This window comes from Rhinatrema bivittatum, chromosome 8 (genome assembly GCF_901001135.1).
Source record: "Rhinatrema bivittatum chromosome 8, aRhiBiv1.1, whole genome shotgun sequence".
Classification (NCBI taxonomy): domain Eukaryota; kingdom Metazoa; phylum Chordata; class Amphibia; order Gymnophiona; family Rhinatrematidae; genus Rhinatrema; species Rhinatrema bivittatum.
Genome location: NC_042622.1, coordinates 232,662,117 through 232,685,169, shown reverse-complemented (window position 1 = coordinate 232,685,169; position 23,053 = coordinate 232,662,117). Strand labels below are relative to the sequence as shown.

The 23,053-nt window shown below is 48.8% G+C and overlaps 1 protein-coding gene across 1 annotated transcript; it reads left to right on the top strand.

Annotated features, from left to right (window-relative positions):
- The first annotated feature begins 705 nt into the window (after positions 1-705).
- Positions 706-18,562, top strand: DOHH (deoxyhypusine hydroxylase). Its single transcript, XM_029614036.1, has 4 exons — positions 706-1,042; positions 15,242-15,318; positions 15,567-15,804; positions 16,376-18,562. Exons 1-4 carry the CDS (start codon positions 769-771, stop codon positions 16,690-16,692), a joined length of 906 nt encoding a protein of 301 aa, XP_029469896.1. The 5' UTR covers positions 706-768; the 3' UTR covers positions 16,693-18,562.
- The last annotated feature ends 4,491 nt before the right edge of the window (positions 18,563-23,053 follow it).

The window sequence follows — 23,053 nt, the reverse complement described above, 5'->3', positions numbered from 1 at the left end:
CACCCAGGGGCTGTGGATAGGCGCGCATGAAAAACAACGGGCACTCAACACGAGCGTCCGTTTTACCCCGCGTTTTTATTGCATCAGTCCCATAAATAGGGACGAAGCCTACGAAGCATTTGGAGCTGAATGTAAGAGTTTTTAACCACCTGCTTTACATGAGGCTGAAAGCTCAGTTTAATGTCCATAACCACACCTACGTTCTGAGCTTGCCTTGAAATAGGGATAACTACCCCATCCACTAATAGCTTTTCCGAGGCATAGGAGCAACATTTCTAGAGTACCATCCGGCCTTACAAAATTCTGTGACTCTGTGCCAGTTGAGGAAATACTTCCTTGCTGAGAGGGTTGATGCATGCAATTGCCACCAGTACAGCTAGCAACGGTGAGGCAGACATAAGAAAATTAAATTGAGTAGAGGTCTGCGGTGACACAGCTGGCCAGAAGCAACAGGGAGCCTAAAATGGTCAACTGGTCCTTAACTGCCCACAAGTTACTATGCACGATATGCTGTAAGAAAGCTGTAATAGCATCATTAATTCAAGGAAAAGAGGGGGGGAACCCTGTTTTCGGTCTCTGCTCATGCCAATCGTACACTAGAGACCCCCCCACCCCAAGTACACTTGGCCCAGAGTTGCCTAGGCAACGCGCGAAGCTTCGCGGCGCTTCTGGATGCCGCCATCTCCAGATCGTCACGTTTGCGCATGCGCGTGCTCGGAGCGCGCCGCACTACTGCGAGAAGTAGTGTGGGGCTGAGTCTTGCCTGAGATGGTGACGGAGTCCGAGGTGGCGGCCGTGGGTCGGGTGCTGGTGGACACCGGTCAGCCGCTCAAGGCTCGTTTCCGGGCCCTCTTCACCCTGCGGAATGTGGGCGGCAGGGCGGCCGTGGATTGGATCGGCCGAGCCTTCGAGGACGAGTCGGCCTTGTTGAAGCACGAGCTGGCTTACTGCCTGGGGCAGATGCGGGACGAAGCGGCCGTCCCAGTACTGGTGCGGGTGCTGGAGGACAGGGGTCAGGAACCAATGGTCCGGCATGAAGCAGGTGAGGACGAGAGGCACGGAACTCCACCGGAAGCAGCTCTGGTAGAACTAGTACTGACTTAGTCTTTCCGGGCTGACCTGGATTAGTGGTCAGCCCTTCCTGACTCGGTTTAAAGAGGGAGATTGTTAATCAGGGCTGTGTATTTTTGTTTACATCTGGTGCACTGTGGTATTTGTAATCCCCCGTTTCTGCCATCAGCCCTCCAGGTACCAGCATGCTTTAGAGTTATGTTTCACTCATTTCCTAGAACGTTCAAGGCGGAGGACAAACGTTACATATATAATGTAAAAAAAACAAAACATATCGGAACACAAATTAAAAACAGAATATCAACAAAACAATAAAACAACAAAGGTGAAGCTTAAAAAGGCTCCTTTCAGCATGAATTTAAGGAGCAATTGCTGCCCAAAGGCCTTTAGAAAAATAAGATTTTCATTGCTTTCTTTAAGGAAACCGTACTAGAGTTCCACAAGGAAGGGCCAGCCACTGAAAGTGCTCATGCCCATGCCTCATTAAGGTGGTCTAAGCAAAAAGAAAGAACCTCAAGCAGCTGGGCATGTGCAGACCATAGTGCGTGAACAGGAACATTAATGTGTAAGAGAGAGTGAATCTAGGGGAATAGAATTACCAGAAAGAAGCTTATGAACCAGAGTGGCGACCTTATGTAACATTCGGCTCGATACAGTAAGGCCGCGGTAAAAACAGTGCGGCAGTGTCAGGCGCACCCTTCCTCCCCGCACGCACAGTTCTCTTCACTAACTCCCCGATACTCTCCTCTAATCGCATGCAAATGCATGCCGCGGCTGTGAAGCGTTAGGGAAGGGTTATGCCCGCGCAACCCATTTTACTGTATAGGCGCTGTAACAGCGCCTATACAGTAACCTGGGTGCGCTGGTACCTGTCATTTCAAATGACATTTGAAATGACAGGCACCAGGAAGTGTAAAAAGGTGTAAAAAGTGTAAAAAACAAAAAACCTGTGGGTGATATAAAAAAATAAAACAATTTTAAATACCTGTCGGAGGGCCGTGGGTCCAGGCGGCCGGTGGGCGGCGGGCAGCCATCAGCGGCATCCGGTAGTCCCTTCTCCCTTCCTCCCTCCCTCCCCTGCCTGGATGAGCGCCAAAATCGCACGGGCGGGTCTGCAGCGGGGGGGCGGCAGCAGGATCCGGGAGCGGCGGGTAGGCAGCAGCGGGGTCCGGGGGGCAGCGGCAGCAGAATCCAGGGGTGGCAAGTGGCAGCGAGATCCAGGGGGCGAGTAGCGGCAGCGTGTTAGATCGGGCAGGTAGGTGGGAAAAAAAGAATGGCCGCCTGCACGGGGGAAAGCTGCAATTGGGCCGCTGAAGACGTGACGTCACACCCCGTGACGCCAAACGTCGTGACGTCACGTCTTCAGCGGCCAATTGCAACGATTTTCCCGTGCAGGCGGCCATCTTTATTTTGCCACCTACCTGCCTGCCCGATCGAACACGCTGCCGCTACTCGCCCCCCGGATCTCGCTGCCCCCCCCGGACCCCGCTGCCCGCTGCCCCCCCGGACCCCGCTGCCTGCCTACCCGCCGCTCCCGGATCCTGCTGCCGCCCCCCCCCCGCTGCCGACCCGCCCGTGCGATTTTGGCGCTCATCCAGGCAGGGGAGGGAGGGAGGAAGGGAGAAGGGACTACCGGATGCCGCTGATGGCTGCCCGCCGCCCACCGGCCGCCTGGACCCACGGCCCTCCGACAGGTATTTAAAATTGTTTTATTTTTTTATATAACACACAGGTTTTTTGTTTTTTTACACTTTTTACACTTACCGTAGCAGGCCCGAGCCTTGCTACTTTTTCGTTTGTTTTTTTTTTGCTTCGGGAGGAGGGGACCGGACGGGGCTGCAGGAGACCGGACGGGACCAGGGCGGGTAAGCAATGTTTTTACACTACACTACACTACACTAACTCCTACTAGGGGGAGGCGGTAAACTAGCAGGTTAAGGCCGCGGCAGAACAGCGGGTTACGGAGGAGATAATATCAGCGCCCGTTACAGTATCGCAGGGGAATAGCTAATTCCTTCATTATACAGCTTTTTCGTTCATTTACATGCTGGGTGCGGAAAGGGTTTAGGAAAGGGTTTAGGAAGCGCTAAGGACGCGTGAAACTGGAGACTGTATCGCTGGATGGCCTTACTTGACTGTATTGTGCGCTCCCAGCACGTTACAGACCGGGAATCTTTAACTCAACGTTACTGTATCGACCTGTAAGTTAGGTCAGAGATGCTGTTGGAAGTACAAATGCTTCGTAGGTTAAATCCTTTCTTCAATATGACAGATTTTAGAAGTGAGATACAAGTCCGTATATTGCCATGCTTAGAAGACTGTAACTCCCTATATTTGGGTCTGCTTGGCTATACCATTAGAGCCATAGAGATGATTCAGAATTTGGCAGCTCAAATTTTAACAGGCACATCATGAAATGAGCATATAACTCTGGTTTTACACGCATTACAGTGGCTACCAGCAGGGCAGGTGCTAGATATTTTGCTGCCCTGTGTGAAAAATTACTGTGCTGCCTCCCCCCCCCCCCCCCCCCTCTTCATTCAGTGTCTGTCTTGGGCCTATCAAATAAAGCCCAGCTCTGTCCTGCAATCTATAAGGCCAATTCAGTAAAAGCGCTTGCCCGCTCTCCTGTGCGTGCGATTCAGGGGGGGGGAGAAGATGCAAATGAGGGCCCGTGGCGGCTGCCAGCGGGTTTGACAGCCGACGCTCAATTTTTCCGGTGTCTGTTCTCGAGCCCGCTGACAGCCACCAGACCCTACCCAGAACAACTAAATATCTCGTCTTGGTCACAAATGCAGAACACCGACAGAACCTCACCAAATACAGAATAAAGAGATCAGAAAGTATAAACAGAAATGTGCTGAGAAGAACTGAACTGGAGCCCACAACAATGGAAAAACAGAAACATTACCATTCTTTATAAAAATAACAAAATCAAGAAATATAAAACCTCAATCATATTAGTAAATTCATAAAAAGAATAAATATTTCAAAATAGTTGATGAATAGAATATCCAAAATTTCCCAAGCACCAATAAAATATTTCAAAACATCTGATGAATAAAAAATCCAATAATTAAAAAACATGTTCTATTCCCCCCCCCACAAAAAATTAAATATTTTGAAAAAGCAAAGTCATCAAATTACACCCAAAAATTAAAACTAATAAGGATTTAAAAATCTCGCCATACCTGTGGTTTTCTGTTTTCCAGTCACCTCTTTAACATATACAGGTTCCCTCTCCCTCACAGATTCATTAAATATATGTGTGTGAGAGCCTATATGTGACACATGGGCTCTCACAGGCACACAAACATACACAAGCATACAGGCTCTCACACAGACAATTCACAGGTACACCGGCTCTCACACAGACGAGCTCTCCCACATACACATATGGCCTCCTGTTGTCATCGGGCTGTGGCGGGATGAGCTCCACCACAGCTCCATGGGCCTCCTGTTGGGCCAAGGTGGGATGAGCTCCACCATGGTCTTCTGACCTTCCTGCTTGGGAAGGGGGGAAGGGAAAGCTGTGTGCGGGCATGCATGCACGCAAACAAGCAGAAGACACAGGCCTCTCATTTTCAGCGACGGCAGCTGGCAGTGTCTCCTTCGGCCGCCGGTGGGTTAGGCTCCGCCGGTGGCCCCGCAGCCTCTCTTGCTGCTGCTGGCCTGCTGCCCCCCCCTGGGTGTGCCACTCCATGCAATGCACAGTATGCGCACCCAAGCCCTGGCGCAACTGGCTACCAGTTAAGTTTAGAATTCACTACAGAATTCTTGTGATGCTTAATTTAGTCTTAAGTGAAAACTCCTTACTCTGTATAAATATGCTTTTAAATATCTACCATCCAGTCAGATCTTTAAGATCTGAGGGTCAATGTTTGTTAGAGGTAGTGCGGTAATAATGGGAGATTTCAATTACCCCAATATTGACTGGGTAAATGTATCATTGGGACATGCTAGAGAGAGAAAGTTTCTGGATGGAATAAATAACAGCTTTATGGAGAAATTGGTTCAGAAACCGACAAGAGAGGGAGCAATTTTAGATCTAATTCTCAGTGGAGCACAGTATTTGGTGAGAGAGGTAACGATGGTGGGGCCGCTTGGCAATAGTGATCATATGATCAAATTTGAATTAATGACTGGAAGGGGGACAGTAAGCAAATCCACGGCTCTCGTGCTAAACTTTCAAAAGGGAAACTTTTGATAAAATGAGAAAAATAGAAAAAAACTGAAAGGAGCAACTACAAAGGTAAAAAGTGTGCAAGAGGCATGGACATTGTTAAAAAATACCATTCTAGAAGCACAGTCCAGATGTATTCCACACATTAAGAAAGGTGGACGGAAGGCAAAACGATTACCGGCATGGTAAAAAGGGGAGGAGAAAGAAGCTATTTTAGCCAAAAGATCTTCATTTAAAAATTGGAAGAAGGATCCAACAGAAGAAAATAGGATACTGCATAAGCGTTGGCAAGTTAAATGTAAGACATTGATAAGACAGGCTAAGAGAGAATTTGAAAAGAAGTTGTCCATAGAGACAAAAACTCACAGAAAAAAACTTTTTTAAATATATCCGAAGCAGAAAGACTGTGAGGGAGTCAGTTGGACCTGTTAAATGATCGAGGGTGTTGGGTTTGTGGCCTATTGTGAACTCTTGGTCGAAGTGGTGACCCATGGGGAACCACAACGATAGGCTAGACTCAATACAAGCGGACACAGAGGAAAGGAAGCTTTATTATACTGCTATGACGAAGACGATCCTTGTCCGAGGAATGGACAATGCTGTAGTTCAGCGATATCACAGTAAGGCTCCAGATAGTCTCAGTAGTAATGTAGTTGATGATCTCACCCAAATGTAGCGAAGGTCCAGTAGTGTTCCGCAGTGCGGGATAGGCCGTGAACCTGAAGGGTGGAGTGAGGAGAGCTTGGAGCATAGTAGTACTCACTGGGTAGCAGCGATGATAGCTTCCTTCAGTAGTCTAGTGAAGAGAAGGACCCGTGGTCCGAGGTGCAGGATACCCAGAGCAGGATAGGCCCTCGAGGAGCGAGTACCTAGGAGCACCGAGGGTACCTGGAATAAAGCAGACAAGATCCCCGAGGGGCGGGTGTCCTGATGATTAGGCTGAATAACCCCGGAGGGCAAGTAGAAGCGAGAGGCCCCCGAGGAGCAGGTACCCAGAGCTTCAGTAGGTAGCGAAATACCCCAGAGGGTAGTGAGGAATCTAAGCGAGCAGCTTAGAAACGGTCAGAGTAGCAAAACCGAAGTCCTTGCTAACTCGTATTGGAGCGGAGGTTTAAATACCCGAGGTACTGACGTTATGCGGTGGGGCTGCCCCCGAGGTTCCCGCCATGATGTGTTTAAGAATATGGGCAGCGTGCGCGCGCCCTAGGAGGCCTCAGGAAGAAGCATGGCGGACGGGGACGCCCATACTGGCTCGAAGAACCCAAGGGGTTCGGCAAACAGCAGCAGAGGCAGCCATTCTTCCAAAGGAGGAGGAGAAAGTTAAAAGAGAGGTGAGGCAGAGTGGTCGCAGGCGCCTGCGTCCAAAAGATGCAACAGAGGGGTTAAAGGGGCGTTAGAGAGGATAAGGCCATTGCGGAAAGATTAAATGATTTTTTTGCTTCAGTGTTTACTGAAGAGGATGTTGGGGAGATACTCGTATCAGAGAAGGTTTTCATGGGTAATGATTCAGATGGACTGAACCAAATCACGGTAAATCTAGAAGATGTGGTAGGCCTGAATGACAAACTGAAGAGTAGTAAATCACCGGGACCGGATGGTATACACCCCAGGGTTCTGAAGGAACTAAAAAATGAAATTTCAGACCTATTAGTAAAAATTTGTAACTTATCATTAAAATCATCCATTGTACCTGAAGACTGGAAGGTGGCTAATGAAACCCCAAAATTTAAAAAGGGCTCCAGGGGTGATCCGGGAAACTACAGACCAGTTAGCCTGACTTCGGTGCCAGGAAAAATAGTGGAAAGTATTCTAAACATCAAAATCACAGAACATATAGAAAGCCATGGTTTAATGGAACAAAGTCAGCATGGATTTACCCAAGGCAAGTCTTGCCTCACAAATCTGCTTCACTTTTTTGAAGGAGTTAATAAACATGTGGATAAAGGTGAACCGGTAGATGTAGTGTACTTGGATTTTCAGAAGGCAGTTGACAAAGTTCCTCATGAGAACCAGGGTAATGTGCTTACAGAGTTCTGCACTGTCTTTAATGCTTTAAGGGTTTGGGCTGGTAGTCCAAGGAGAAAGGAGTTACAGTAGTGTAGCCCTGTCGATACAAGAGCCTGAAGGACACTTCTGAAGTGATGTGCTGGAAGCAGAGGTTTTAACCTTTGTCGCATTCTAAACCCTAGATTCATCGAAATGCTATAATATCGCATGGATAGCACCTGAGGTAAGAGAAAGGGCCGTGTTTAGGGTAATTCTAAAAATTACCACACCATGGGGCAGATTTTATAAATCTGCGCACATGCGTACTCTTGTTCGCACATCAAGTGCGAACAAGAGTACGTGGGATTTTAATAGATACGTGCGTAACCATTAAAATCCGGGGTCGGCGCGCACAAGGCTGCCCAAAATCAGCAGCCTGCGCGCGCCGAGCCGCGCAGCCTGCCTCCGTTCCCTCCGAGGCCGCTCCGAAATCGGAGCGGCCTCGGAGGGAACTTTCCTTCCACCCATCCCCCCAGCCCTATCTAAACCCCCCCCTTTATCGGCAAAGTTACGCCTGCCGGGCTGGCTGCCGCGCTCCATGTTCTGGTCCGGGCGCTGGTCCGGAGGCCGCGGCCGCGCCGCCCCCGAAATGCCGCGTCACTCGCGACACGCCCCCGAAACGCCGCGTCGCCCCCGACACGCCCCTCCATGCAAGCCCAGGACTTGCGCGCGGTCCCAGGGTTTATGCGCGCCACCGAGCCTATGCAAAATGGGTTCGGCGCGCGCAGGGGGGGGGGGTTTGGGGTAGGTTTTTGGGGGGTACGCGCGTACCCCTTTGAAAATCTACCCCCATGTGCTTAGTTAGTATCACAGGATGCAGTAAACCTTTTCACATCCCTTGATACTTCCTATTTCGCAGCTCACAAAGTGGGAAGGAGAGAGCGAGAGCACCTATGTATAAGGCCTTCTTAGTATTCAACTATTTATATGCCTATAGGAGGGCCTGCTAAAGCTCGAGGTGAGGTTTTGGTGGTGGTTTAGGGTTTTGGGGCCAGTTTCCCATGCAGAGTGAGACGTACAAACGGCACAGTACAACTCGGTGAAGATTTGACGTGATTTGGAGTGAGGAAAGTCCATCAAGCTAGGGAGAAGAGAACATTGTAGAAATCTCATCTTAGTCTTACTTTTCCCACTCCAAATGACGTCAAATCTTCACTGAGGTGTACTGTGCCGTTCGTACGTCTCACTCTGCATGTTTTGGGTATATCTCACAACTTAATGCCAGGAAAAAAGGTGGACTTATTTCTGGTTTAGTGTGACGCATGCTATTGCATTTTAATCAATCCCGCCCCTTCAAAAAAATTTGCATTCACACCATGGGATAATCGTATTATCGCGTTTGTTATGGCATTAATGCCATAACGCATTTTGATGAATGACCCTGTTAGAAAAACTAGACAAATAGAGAGTAATAGAGATTGATCGTATTTCTTTAGAAAAGTCAAAGTGACTTACAATAAAAAGGCACATATAAAGCAATTTAGCAAAAAAGGCGCATATAAAGCAATTTACAAAACAAAGTCTCATATAAAAGCAGATACAAATAGATTTTATAATGCACTCCTAAAATGCAGGGGGGGTGTCAAGTAGATGTTGAAGGGTATAGGAGAGAGTGCAGAGCATCAGCTGTAATGCCAAACTGTTTGGAGAAAGAAGACCCTGAAGAAACCTGCTGTGCACGATCAGAGATGGAGGAGGTGAATCAGCTCAGGACCGTGCCAGAGTTCCCAATTTCCATTAAGTGGTGAAGCAGAACAGAGGGGTTTAAGGTATCGAAGGCCTTGGATATGTCAAGCAGGACCATCATGGAGATAGTGCCCTGGTCAAAACCCTGACAGATAGTCTCAAGATTAGATAGGAGTAGCAGTTTCATGCTAAACGCTTTCTGGAGTCTGAAGTGGTATTGGTTCAGAATGCGGTGCTGTTCCGAAAATCATGTAATTGCTTTAATACAACACCTTCAACAGTTTGGGCTAAACAGATCTGAAATTCAGTTCCCTGTACGTACCAGGATCAGTCCAGACACCTGGGTTATGCCTCCGCACCAGCAGGTGGAGACAGAGCAAAACTTTGACGGGCTCTGTCATATACCAGGGTGCCACCCACAGCCTCTCAGTTTTACTCTGTCTCCAGCAGTTGGAAGGTGCAAAACCCACAGTCTCTGGAGACTCCTGTTTGGCTTAGTTTAGTTTAGTCAGGATTGGTCTCTTTCTTTCTTTACGCGAGGTTTTAAAAAAAAAAAAAAAAAAAAGAAGAAGAAGAAGAAGAGGATAGAGAAGTCTTCAGATCCTGGTCGCTGAAAGCCTCCCAGGGGGTTAGAAGGTTCCGAGGGGACCATCCTCCCTGGTTGAGGCCGCTGCTCAGGGTCGAGGACCCGAACCCTTGAGGGTAGCAGCGTCGGGGGTGATACCGGGGAGCCCGGCTCACTCACCCCGCACTGGAGCAGGAGGTCCAGCACCAAGGACAACGATCGGCAAGTGCTACGCTGTAAAAAAAAAAAAAAAAAAGTTTGTTTTTATTTCGGTTGTGGGCGCCGGCTCTCCGCTGTGGTCGCGGCTGGTTTTCTGTTTTTGTTGTATTTGCAGTTTGGTCGCAGTTTCTCAGAGCGGGGGGGGGGGCCAGATGCCGCTGAGGTCATCGGGCCACGCGGCCGGCTCGGCGCGCGCGTCTCTCGTGTGACGGCCTGGGTTTGGGGTGCGTGCAGGGAGACGAGGGCTCTTCCGTTTAGGCCCGGGGGGGTCGGATGCGAGCGCCACGGTCGCCGGGGAGCACAGGACCGCCGGAGGCAGGGCCGATTGATCCGTTCCCCGCCGCGCGCGGGAACGGCAGCCATTTTGATTTTCCTTCAGGATACCATGCCGTCAGCGCTGGGGGAGAGATCGCTGCCTCCCGCGTTTTCTCCTCAGCTGCTCCCATCGGGGGGGCATGTTCTAGCGGGGGAGGTCTCTTCCATGCGGGATGACAGCTCGGTGGCAGGCTCTTCCTCAGAAGTTGTGCTACTTAGGCACAAGGTTTTTTGTTTTTAAGGCTAAGTATGCGGGTAGGAAACTTTTGCGCCCTCCTCTGCGGGACTGCAGCCAAACTCCCAGGAGGAAGGTAGCAGCGTCAGTAGTAAGTCCCGAGGGGATTCGGACCCGCTGAAAGGAAGAAAAAGAAACAGAGAAAAAAAAAAAAAGAAGTCCATTCAGGTCCGTGCTGCCTGGGACAGCCACGGATTCCACATCTCCGGAGGTACCAGTACAGCCTGGTACTATCTAAGGAGCGTCAGCCATGGATAGGGGCGACCCACGGGTGGTACGTCCTTTTTAAGAACAGGGGCTGGCACCGCTGATCCCAGCCATTCTGGTGCTCCGCCGGCGGAATCCCGTCTGGGAGCTATGGACCCGGTCCTATTGGACCTCAGAGGACCCGCGGTGGTTTTCTTTCCACTTCTCGGTGACAGACCTTCTCTTCCGGATCTGGGACACCCCGGATTGGGGTCTGACAGTAAGCAAGGCTATGGGCATGCTGTATCTTCTCCTTGATGACGTTTGGAGACCCTGCGACTGTCTTGAGTGGTCGCGGCTGTGTCTGCCGTGACGAAGAGGTCCATGATTCCAGTGATGAGGGCTACGGCTCTCGGTCGTGCAGGACAGAAAGCTGGGGCTCCGAGGTGTCTGCGCTGGAGACTCGCGCAGCAAAGCTGGTCTCTCGCCAGGAGAAGCCACACAGGCGGGTCGTCTGGCGGTAGTACTCGCTTCCAACGCGGATGCGTTTATGATCTCCTGCGCACGTTTGCCAGATCCACGGTCTATGCATCCCTTGGCTCCGGATTTGGGCTCCAGATGGTTCTTTCAAGACCCACCTGGGGTCCCTGCACTTCAAAGAGCAGTTGTTGGTTGGCAAGGAGCTGGATGATCTTTTTTTGCTAGGTCTCGGTTCCGGGAAAATAGAAAGTCACGTCCAGCGAGACCGTCCGGGGCGTCTTACCAAGTGGGTTCTTATAGGTAGCCGTCGTGGTCTCAGTCCTCTTGCAGCAGACAATTCGGAAAGCAAAGTAACACTCCGTCGGGGGGGCAGGTTCTAGACCTCCCAGTGTGAAACAGACGGGTCCATTCCTCTTCTCAGGTTCTGCTATCGCTATCCTTCAAGGGATGGATCAAGATTACGTCGGACCAGTGGGTCCTTTCCGTGATAAGTCACGGATGCTCTTTAGTTTGTTTGTACAGACTCCTGCAGACAAATTCTTCGTCTCTCCCTGCAAGTACCAGGAAAGGAGAGAAGCGGGGCAGGGAACCCTGCAGCGCCTATAGGACTTGGGGGCCATAGTGCCGGTGCCCGCCGAGCAGCAGTACAGGGGTCGCTACTCCATGTACTTCATTCTTCCCGAAACGGAGGCCGCGGTTCACGATGGGGTCTTGGCTCGGTCCTCGCCTTGGTTCATCCGGGCGAGTTTTCTAGTCTTATTGGACCTCACAGCAGCATGGCTCCATATCGGCATACAACCGTTTACCAGAGATCCTCCGGTTCTACATTCTGGGCAGGCATTATCAGTTCTGGGATCTCCCTCTTGGGCTCGCCCCGCTCCCCGCATGTTCTACAAGGTGGTGGTGATGGTGACAGCTCAGCTTCGAAAGGACGACTGGCTGAGCCGAGCGCAGTCCGAGCCTCTGTGTCAGCTAGTGCTCCAGGGGGTCCTTCAGCTGTGGCGCTCTCTCGGTTGGGTGGCCAACCTTGCCAGAAGTTATCTGACCCCGACACAGTCTCTGGAATTCCTGGGCGCTCCTTCAACACCAGGCGCAGCAAGGTATTCCCACAGCCGAACCAGTGGTCAAGTTACAAGGTCAAGGGCGGAACCCGTTGGCTCTCCATATCCCTCGAGAGAGAGACTATCTCCAAGTTTTGGGCTCCATGTCATCCGCTATAGCTTTGGTGCCAGGGGCGCTTGCGCATCGCCGTCCTTTTCCGGTCCGCTTTGCTATCCTGCTGAACTCCGGTGTCGGGACAGTTTCATCTACCGCTCCCGCTTACGGACCAGGCGAGAGCCAGTCTCGAATGGTGGCATGTCCCGGATCATCTGCCTGGTGGGTTTTTCCCTGGTAATGACCGACTGGACAGTTGTCACCACGGATACCAGTCTCTACGGATGGGGAGCAGTGTGCCTGGGATGCTCGGTGCAGGGACCGTGGTCCAGAGATCAATCGCGGTGGCCCATCAGCCGCTTGAGATCAGGGTGGTATCTCTAGCCCGGCATGCGTCTCTTCCGATACTTCGGGGGAAATCAGTCAGAGTTCTGTCAGATATCGCGAACACGGTGGCGTATATCAATCGCCAAGGCGGAACCAGAAGTCGCTTAGTTGCGTCGGGGGCGCAACGGTGGATGTGTGAGTTCTGTCAGATATCGCGAACACGGCGTACATCAATCGCCAAGACGGAACCAGAAGTCGCTTAGTTGCGTCGGTGGCGCAACGGTGGATGTGTTGGGCGGAGCACTTCTCAGCAATGTTGCGGCATTCCACATTGCCGGGGTGAACACCGTTCAGACAGACTTTCTTAGTCGGCACCATCTACATCCCGGTGACTGGTACATCCCGGTGAGTGGGAGCTGACCGAAGAGGCGTTTCGTCCACTCGGCGAGAGAAGGGGCACGCTCCACATGATTCTGATGACCACTTTTCTAAGTTGCACGAGCCCCACGGTTCTACGGTCGGCGCACGGAAAGGGAAGCACAGGGAGTTGATGCTCTGGTCCTTCCCTGGTCGACAAATGTGTGACTGTACGCGTCTAGAGTTTCACCCCTCGGGGGTAATCCTGGAAGCGCCGGAGTGGCCCCGGCTTCCGTGGTCTGCGGATCTCCTCAACCTGGCGGTCAAGGGTCCGCGGTTCTTCTTCTTTGTCAGGGCCCGTCTTTTGGAGGAGGCGAATCGCTTCCGTCTCGCGGTATGGTTTTGAAAGGCAGCGCTTGTAGATTACAGGACACTCCGATGCGGTGGTAGCTACCTTACGGAGGTCACAGCAACGTCTACATCCTTTGCTTATGTTAGAGTGTGGACAGTATTGGAAATTTGGTGTGCGGACCGTGTAGTAGTCCCTGTGCGGGCGTCGTTTTCCGACAGTCTGGGATTCCTCCAGGTAGACCTTGCTAAAGGTTACCTTGTAGGTCGCTTCAGGTTCTGGTGGCGGCTCGGGGTTGTCCTCAGGGTAAGGTCCAAGGAGTAGCCTTGACCGTACACCCGGTTGTGGCGCGTTTTCTTCGGGGGGCTAAACTTTTGCACCCTCCTCTGCGTCATCTATACCCTTCCTGGAACCTCAATGGGGTGCCCTTAATTGGGTGCCGTCGGCCTGATGTTCAGCTCCGTTTCAATCTCTTAAGCGGGCGACCCTGAAGGTCCTTACACTGACAGTGGTATTTCTAATTGCGATCGCGTCAGCCAGACGGATATCCGAGCTATAGGAGTTGTCATGTCGGCAGCCGTTTTTTGTTATGAATCTCGGTGTCGGGAGTGTCGTTGAGGATGGTTCCCTCTTTCCTGTCGAAGGTAGTGTTCCTTTTCCATTTGATTCTGTCAGTGGAGCTACCGTCGTTTCACGAAGGGGAACGGACTCATGCGATGGCACGGGACTTGCGGAACCTGGATGTTCGCAGAGTGCTAGGGCGTTATCTTTAGGTAACGTACCATCTTTGTTTTGTGGAGTGTTCCAAGAAAGTGGAGGTGCAGCCTCCAAGTCTACGATAGCGCGCAGACTCACGGAGACTATTGGGTCCACACTTTGCTACGTGAGAATGCTGCACCCGTGGGTCTTCGGGCTCATTCTACGAGGTCTCATGTCGCTGCTGGGGCGGAATCTTTCAGGGGTCGCCTCAGGGAATTTGCAGGGCAGTGACGTAGAAATCGTTTCATGCATTTGCGAGACTTTACCATGTGGATGTCCGAGCCTCGGCTGAGAGTGGTTTTCGGAGTGGGAGTTCTCCGAGCAGGACTCTCGGGGTCCCACCCTAGATAACTTGGCTCTGGTACTTCCCAGGTGTCTGGACTGATCCTGGTACGTACAGGGAAAGGAAAATTAGTTTCTTACCTGATAATTTTCGTTCCTGTAGTACCAAGGATCAGTCCAGAGACCCGCCCATATCTGTATGTTTGTAATTCTGAAATAGCGGAGAGTCCGCTCGGTGGTTTTCTTTCCGGATGTTATGTTTTCTCACTCCTTCTGGGTATTCGGTTCCAGTTGGGGGTTGTTGGGACTCAGTTTATAGGCGGGTTATAGTTAGGTAGTTTGGTTTGTTCCATTCTGCTTTGACATTACGTAAGACTGAGAGGCTGTGGGAGGCACCCTGGTATATGACAGAGCCCGTCAAAGTTTTGCTCTGTCTCCACCTGCTGGTGCGGAGGCATAACCCAGGTGTCTGGACTGATCCTTGGTACTACAGGAACGAAAATTATCAGGTAAGAAACTAATTTTCCTTTAATTTCCCTTCTTTCACACTCTGACTTAATGACCAAATGCCTTTAGCTTGTCAGTTCATTCTGGATCTTAAACAATGGATTATACCATTTTGGCATACTGATTGAATAGCGCATTTATAGTGACTGGCTAGAATCTCACCAGAACTGCCCAATTACCCACAAACCTCTGCCAATTTAATTTTAGAAATGTTCATGAAAGTGGTTAGATCTGCCCCAGACTTAATCACTTTCATGAACATTTATAGATCTGTCAGTTCAGTAGTATAGTGGATATTGGGCAGGTAAGGACCATCCAGTCTGCCTGTGCTCATCCTGACTCTCAGGGTTGACTGACTGAGTTTCCCAGCTCTGAGTCCTAGCCCTTCACGCTTCACTGTGAAATATTCTTGTGGAAGAATAGCAGCAGTACAAGTGGGATGCAGAATCATGTTCTTTTCCAAGCTTTTTTACATTGTATTCCTGGTCATCTTAAGCATTTTCTGTGTTCTACCATCAGGGGAGGCGTTAGGAGCTATTGGAAATCTGGACGTCTTGGATCTGCTAAAACGGTATTCTGCAGATCCGGTTATTGAGGTAAGCGTTGAGAGAGACTTCTGCCTTGGGTTTATAATATGTGGCTTGTGCAATGCTACAGGGGGAGGCTTGCAAAGACCACCATGTACAGTGTTAGGCAGCTGGCTTCACTAGGTGACTCTTTTTGTTTCTATCCCAGGGAGCAGGGTAAGGTCTAGAGAGTAATCGCTGCTGCCTAGCACTGATTTTCAAAAGTTAGCTGTTTGAGTTGGGCGGTTTTGTAATGTGAGGCTTTGTGTTTGGCATAGGTAGCAGAGACTTGCCAGCTGGCTGTGAGACGGCTTGAATGGCTACAGAACAACAAAGAGCATCCTGACAACAATCCCTACCTGTCTGTAGATCCTGCTCCCCCTGCTGAGGACAAGGATGTGCAGAAGCTAAGGCAGATCTTACTGGATGAGTCCCAGACACTCTTTGACCGATATCGGGCTATGTTTGCCCTCAGAAATATTGGTGGAGAGCGAGCTGTGCTGGCACTTGCCGATGGTAAGATGTCTTCTCATTCAACAAGACTGTGACAATTCAGTTCATCAAATCAGGGTGTTTTCTTTCCATTATCTCACCTGGAATGTCTGCCTCTTGTATTAATCAGCTCTAGTCAAGGCCACCTGTAGCCCCATTTGGTCCCCCTGCCATCTCTGTTTGGAACTGTGCAATACAATTACAATATTGGGGACCCGGCTGAGGTTCGAGTCCTGCATGAAGGCTCCACGAGAGTTATGGGCGCTGCTCCCCCTTCATTTACCCTTCTGTTCACCATATAGTGATTTAGACTGCTTCCAAGCAAGCCCAATACCCCGCTGTACTTCACCCAGAATATGATGCTGTCACAATAATCCCGGTGCTTGCTCCCTCCCAGGGACTGCGAGCGATACATTTACAGAGCTCCTTTCCCTGGGTACAGAAGGAGAAACTGAGAACTCGGCTGATTTGGCTGCAACACCAGCCTGCTCTCTGGAGGCAGGCTTTCCACCTAATTTAAGATAACCTGACTTGCTTCTTGTTAGCCTGATCCAGTGCTTTAGTTCTTCTTTCTTGCCTTCCTGTGCTACCTCAGGTCTGAAGTGCAGCAGCGCTCTTTTCCGACATGAAATCGGCTTCGTCCTTGGCCAGATGCAGCACGAGGCCTCCATTCCCCAGCTGGCTGAGGCACTGGTGAACGTGGAGGAGAACCCCATGGTACGCCATGAATGTGCCGAAGCACTGGGCTCTATTGCCAAGGATTCCTGCCTAGAGACACTGCGGCTGTACACCCGGGACAAGGAGCGGGTGGTGAGAGAGAGCTGCGAGGTGGCACTAGACATGTACGACTATGAGAACAGCACCGAGTTCCAGTATGCAGATGGACTGAGCAAAATCCAAGCTGTGGAATAAGCTTCAGCGGTTCCTGTCTTCGCATAGGGCACAGCAGTGAGCCTGTTTTCAGTGCAGAGGGGACTTATTGGCTCCAAAGGCTGAATCCAAGATGTATTTAATGTGCTACTTTTAATGCCAGAAATGAAAAGTGCAATGTGATACTCGCTGTGGTTTGTTTTTTTTTTTTATAATGATATGATATATAGAGCAGGGCTTGCAAAACCTTCAGCTAGGGTCACAAGTGCCTCAGATGGCAAGTGCTCTTTGAGACAGCAGCACCGAAACCCTACTGATCAATCTCTCTAACAAAATTATAAGAAACTTTGACAACAACCTAAGCCACTTATTAATACTTCTGGATCTTTCTGCTGCCTTCGACACGGTTGACCACAAGAGTCTTATATCTAGTCTATCCAACATAGGCCTTTCTGGGAACACTCTCAAATGGTTCACCTCCTATTTAAATGACAGATACTTCAAAGTCACCCTCGACAATATATCATCCGACCCTTACCCCCTAAAAACTGGAGTTCCTCAAGGATCTGCTCTCTCAGCCACTCTTTTCAATATATACCTCCTACCTCTCTTCTATTTCATTTCAAACCTAGGCATTACTTTCTTTTTATACGCTGATGACATCCAACTGTTAATTCCAATAACCTCCACCATTGAAGATGCAATCTGCCTCACTAAAAAACACCTTAACTCAATCAAAACATTTTTAATCCAGCTAAAACTATGCCTAAACATGAACAAGACTGAATGTATCCTATTAAAAAGAAACAACCCGGAACAACCAGATCAAATTACCCTCTTCTCAATTGACAACATCAATATCCAACTAAAGAACACTGTTAGAGACCTAGGAATTTGGATTGATAATGAACTAAATCTCAAAACATGCATAGCTAAAAAAACCAGAGAAGGTTTCCACAAACTGCACATACTCAAACACCTAAAACCTTTACTATATCCAAATGATTTCAGAACTGTTTTACAATCCCTCATCTTCTCTTGTATAGATTACTGTAACGCTCTATTCATCGGTCTCCCCAAATCCACTACAAAACCCTTACAATTACTGCAAAATGCTGCTGCTCGTGTCCTATCTGGAAAGAAGAAATTTGACCACATCTCACCAACCCTGATGAATCTACATTGGCTACCTATCGCCCAAAGAATCAAATACAAATCTTTATCTATTCTTCATAACGAAATATACAAAGATAACAACTGTCCACTTGATTGCATGATTAAACTACACAAACCTCCACGGTCAACAAGAATCTCTAATAAATTGCAACTAATCATTCCCCCTCTATCAGATGCAAGATTATCTAGCACCAGGAATCGAGCTTTCTCTATAGCTGGCCCTATAGAATGGAACTCCTTACCATCTTATCTAAGCTCAATAACGGATACCAAATCCTTCAAAAAAGAACTTAAAACCTGGCTATTTAAGCAAGCATTCACAGCCTAAATTAATGTCCACCCTCAGTCTTTGATTTCTCCACTTGTAAGAACCCCTTACCCTCTCATACTATCTCGACTTCCTTCTACTTAACTCTTCCCATTCTGTCCACTCTCTCTTTTCTCCCATTTTTCACCTTGAACCTTACCACTATAATTTCCACAACCCCTTCACTTTATTTCTCTTTTTTTTTTTCATCACTCTTCCTCTCCTTTCTGACTTCTCCGTATTCTTAACTATTATTCACCTTTTCTTAAGAAAACCCAAATTCATGATACTTACTATAGTTATGTTTTCTAATAATGTTTCTTACCACTCTGCTGTTGCTGAGATGTTATTGATAACACTGATGTTTAAGTTTATATTCTCTGTTAAAAAAAAAAAAAAAAAAAAAAAAGTTTAATGTATGAAGTTGTTCATTGTACACCGGAGTGAAGGCTCCTCGCTATACTTCGGTATAAAAAAGAATCTAAATAAATAAATAATAGTGGAAGTCAGCATGGGGCCTGTGAGCCAGCATGTGCTCACAGGGCCTGCCCTTGCATGAGTTTCTCTGGCTAACGGGAAGCTCTGCATGAGGAGGAATCGGGGCCCCTGAAGGGTCTGCGAGATTGCATTGGCTCACAGATCCCGTGCCAGCTTTCATTATTAACGCTGCTGCTACTTGCAAATCTCCGCCTGGCTTAGGAGCAGCCCTGAGGAGCGGAAAGGGCTAAGTGTGCATGAGCCAGTGTAGATTGCCGTGGCTCCTCACCGCTGAATGTACCCAAGAGAAAAAGGTTGCCCCTCTCAGCAGCCTGCCCGCTCTTCTCACCCGTTTTCATCTCCCTTTGCCCCAGGGCCCAAAGCAAAGGGGGATGTTTAGCGAGAGGGCTGTTTGAAGGAAGGGATCAGAGGCAGGGAGGGGTTTGTGGGTTGAATCAGCTGGAGAAGGATTTGCTGTGGAAGGTGAGAGGGGAGAAGATGGTCTGGGGATGTAATAGAGGAGGTTGTGTGTGGAGATTAGGAGCTTGGCCTTCAGGCAGTTGGCAGGCCACGTCAGAGGGCTAAAATCTATCACCACGTCTAACGGTCTTTTTCTTGGGCCTACGCTTAGTGCATAGGAAATGTCATGTTCCGACCGCAGCAAGCTTTAGCAAGTAAAACAGCCTTCCTCTGTCACCAGCTAACAGGAAATCAGTCTGCAGTAAACATATCTAGTGCAAGCTTTTGCAGCCCCCAGAACAGTTCATGACCTACTTGCCTTTATTTATTTATTTATTTATTTAAAGTTTTTTCTATACCGACTTTCCAATAACAGAATTATTGATCAATTCGGTTTACATTTTGAACAATAACAGTGACAAGCAAATGTCTTACAGAGAACAGGAAGAATAACTTGGAAATGAATATATGGGGTTAAACAAAGAAATACAATATACATAGCCTAATATAGGCAGAGGCAGATAACTTCTGTGTGGGGTTGATTATAGCTTTTAAGACTGTCAGGAGGTTGGGAATTGCATTTTGTACTTTTGGGCTGCCAAGGAGTTAAAGTTGAAGAATTCTTTGGGGAATTCTTTGTGATGATCTATGGAGTTCTTTGTGTTGTTCTATGGGGTATTGAATAGGGGTTCAAAGAGTTTTTAGAATTGAACTTGTCTAGTTCTTGTGTAGTTCTCTTATAGGTTGTTGACAATAGCTGATGTTCTTATATAGTTCTCTTATGGTTTGATAGAAGATGATTTAAAGGGGGACCTTGGCAGAGAAGCTTGCGCTGTCTGATGTTATGGAAAAGCTTGGTGGAAGAGCCTTTATGTGGTTTTCACACCTAAATAGCTCAGTACAATTGCCTCACGACCAGCTAATGACCTCCCCCCTCCCTGCCTGTAGACTGACAGCTTGCACCTACTGCCCACTTGCGCCTACTTAGTAAAAGGTCAGCACAAACATTTATGGTGGAAAACATTGTAGCAGCAAAATATGTGACGTATGTATCCTATACAATGCTATGAAATCATTTACAATAAAAGGGCAGGCTGCCCAGAAGCCGAGAGCACGCTTCACCATGACTGTTTGAGGTGTCTTCATTGCTGTTGCTACATCTGGTGAGCCCGACGTGATTCAAGTCTTGATCCAAGACGCGATCCAAGACGTGAACCAAGGAGATCCGAGACGTGACAAGCTCCCTGCTCATTCGGCTGGACAAAAAGCCTAGATGCGCATCGTAAAACAGCAAAACTCGCTCCTGCAAACGTAAGTTTTTTTTTTTTCTCTCGGCGAGTTTGCTCCCAACAACAGACCCGCTCCCACAGTCATAAATATTTATTCAGCGAGTCTGTTCCCAAACATTCGTGAGTATGGGAGGTAAGATTTCAATTCAGCATAGAAGTCATGCGGAAGAATTGAAAAAATTAGTAAAGAATCATTATTTCGTCACCAAGGGAGAAATAGTACATATCAAATTGGGGGACATGGAAAAATTGATGAAAGAAATAGCTTGTCGTTGTCCCTGGTTCCCGGAATCTGGAACCCTGAATGTTGATCATTGGGTTCAGATAGGTAATAGCCTGCATACATCTCCACGAGCTCCCATAAGGCAGTTATTGCTCTGGCAAAAATGTACAAAGGCTTTAGAACACATCAGGACTAAAAATCTCAAGTCACCACTTTTAGTTCATGTGCCCTTAGAAACAGACAGTAAAGAAACAAACAGACTGCCCGTCAGCACAGCTAGTACACATACTCATCCCTCACCAGATCTGCAAACTACCTCAGAGACAGTAACTTCGCTGTATCCCCAGCTTCCCATGACGCAGCCCATTCAGACCTCCCTGCCTGCAGACTGACCGCTTGCACCTACTGCCCACGTGCGCCTACTTAGTAAAAGGTCAGCACAAACATTTATGGTAGAAAACATTGTAGCAGCAAAATATGTGACGTATGTATCCTATGCAATGCGATGAAATCATTTACAATAAAAGGGCAGGCTTCCCAGAAGCCGGGAGCACGCTTCACCATGAATACTGTCTGAGGTGTTTTCATTGCTGTTGCTACAGTTGTGGGGGGTGAGAGGGGATCAGGGCGATGTGCGAGGAGGGGAGGCTAGGGGATGAGAGTGGGGGATGTTGAGAGAGGATCAGTTAGGGGGTTATAAGAAGCGCTTGGCAATGAAAGGATGCAAAAAGGATTGAAGGGGGTGAGAGAGAGGTGATGTAAGAGTATCCTCTGGAGGGGCAGAGGAGGAGAGAGGGGATATGCTGGAGGGGAGGGAGTGGGATTGAAGGAGGAGATGGTGGTTGAGAGAGGCTATCTGCTGGAGTGCGGCGAGGGTGAGAATGGAGGGGTTGTTGGTGGGAGACCACATGCCTGCTAATTTTATGATTATCCACTGGGGTCGTGAATTTTCCAGTGCTAAAATGGGGTTACTTTGGATAAAAGTTTGGGAAGCACTGACATAATTTATTAATTTCAAAGCAATGAAATACAGCCATCAATGAGAGGTTTAAATGAACAGATTATTATAGTTGAGTGAGAGCATGTTAAGCGTAATAACCATCAATGAGGGAAAGCCGCGTACAAAGAAGGCCTATGGTTGTAGCTACGGCTTCATTTCTCCCTGCCACCCAATCGCAGTTCCCCATCTGCTTACAGTTAATGACACTTGCAGCATTTGTAATCAGAATGTCCTCTCATTTCAGCCTTATTAATGTTCTACATATGCTTGAGTCCAATATCATAAGTTAAGTATTACCTTCCGGGCTGCAGGAGAGAGAAAATCTATGAAAGGTTGCCAGATTTCTATCATCCGTTCATATCTTTTTTTCCGATCCTGTCTTAGCCAATAGGTAGTCAAAGGTAAGTAACTTTACCATTCTGGTTTGCCAATGCACTATTTGCAGAGCCTTTTTGCCTATCCACGTGAGAGAATTACTTTTTTTGCTTTTAAGCTCACTTTATCTATGAATAATTTTTTTACCGGAGCCAAGCCCTGAAAATGTGTCATCAAAGATTCCAAGCAGCCAGATTTTTTAATCTCCTGGGAGTGGCGTTTGGAGTATTTTAGTACAAATCTCCCTTACCTGTGACCAGGATCTACAAATTTCTGAATCCGTTCAAAATTCATAGGAATAGCTAGCTACATCTTTGTTGCATTTCAGGCATACATCTGAGGTACAATTCTTTACCTTACAAGCTTTTTCATGTGATAAATAAAATTTGTTGCAAAAATGTATATTGTGTTTCTCTTAAAATTACGTTTAACATAATCTCGTGGATATGAGTAAAACACTAAGGGGTAGATTTTCAGAAAGCACGATTTGGCGTACTTTTGTTGCCGCTACAGGCGCCAACAAAAGTACGCTGGATTTTAGTAGATACGCGCGTAGCCGCTAAAATCCTGGATCGGCGCGCGTAAGGCTACCGATTCTGTATAGCCGGCGCGTGCCGAGCCGCGCAGCCTACCTCCGTTCCCTCCGAGACCGCTCCGAAATCAGAGCGGCCTCGGAGGGAATTCTCTAATGCCCTCCCCTCACCTTCCCCTCCCTTCCTCTACCTAACCCACCCGCCTGGCCCTGTCTAAACCCCCCCCCCTTACCTTTGTCGGGGGATTTACGCCTCCCAGAGGGAGACGTAAATCCCCGCGCGCCAGCAGGCCGCTAGCGCGCAGGGACGCGACCTGGGGCGGGTCCGGAGGGCGCGGCCACACCCCCGGACTGACCCGTGCCATAACCACGCCCCCGACACGCCCCGAAAATGCCACGCGGATCGGGCACGCCCCCCTCTGAAAACCCCGAGACTTACGCGAGTCCCGGGGCTCTGCGCACGCCGGTAGGCCTATGTAAAATAGGCGCACCGGCGCGCAGGGGCCCTGCCTCGCCTAAATCCAGGCGGATTTAGGCGAGCAGGGCTCTTAAAATCCGCCCCCAA

Coding starts and splice junctions, on each gene's coding strand:
- DOHH (XM_029614036.1), top strand. CDS start 769: ATGGTGACGGAGTCCGAGGTGGCGGCCGTGGGTCGGGTGCTGGTGGAC. Junction 1,043..15,241: donor AATGGTCCGGCATGAAGCAG/GTGAGGACGAGA, acceptor TTCTACCATCAG/GGGAGGCGTTAGGAGCTATT. Junction 15,805..16,375: donor TGTGCTGGCACTTGCCGATG/GTAAGATGTCTT, acceptor GTGCTACCTCAG/GTCTGAAGTGCAGCAGCGCT.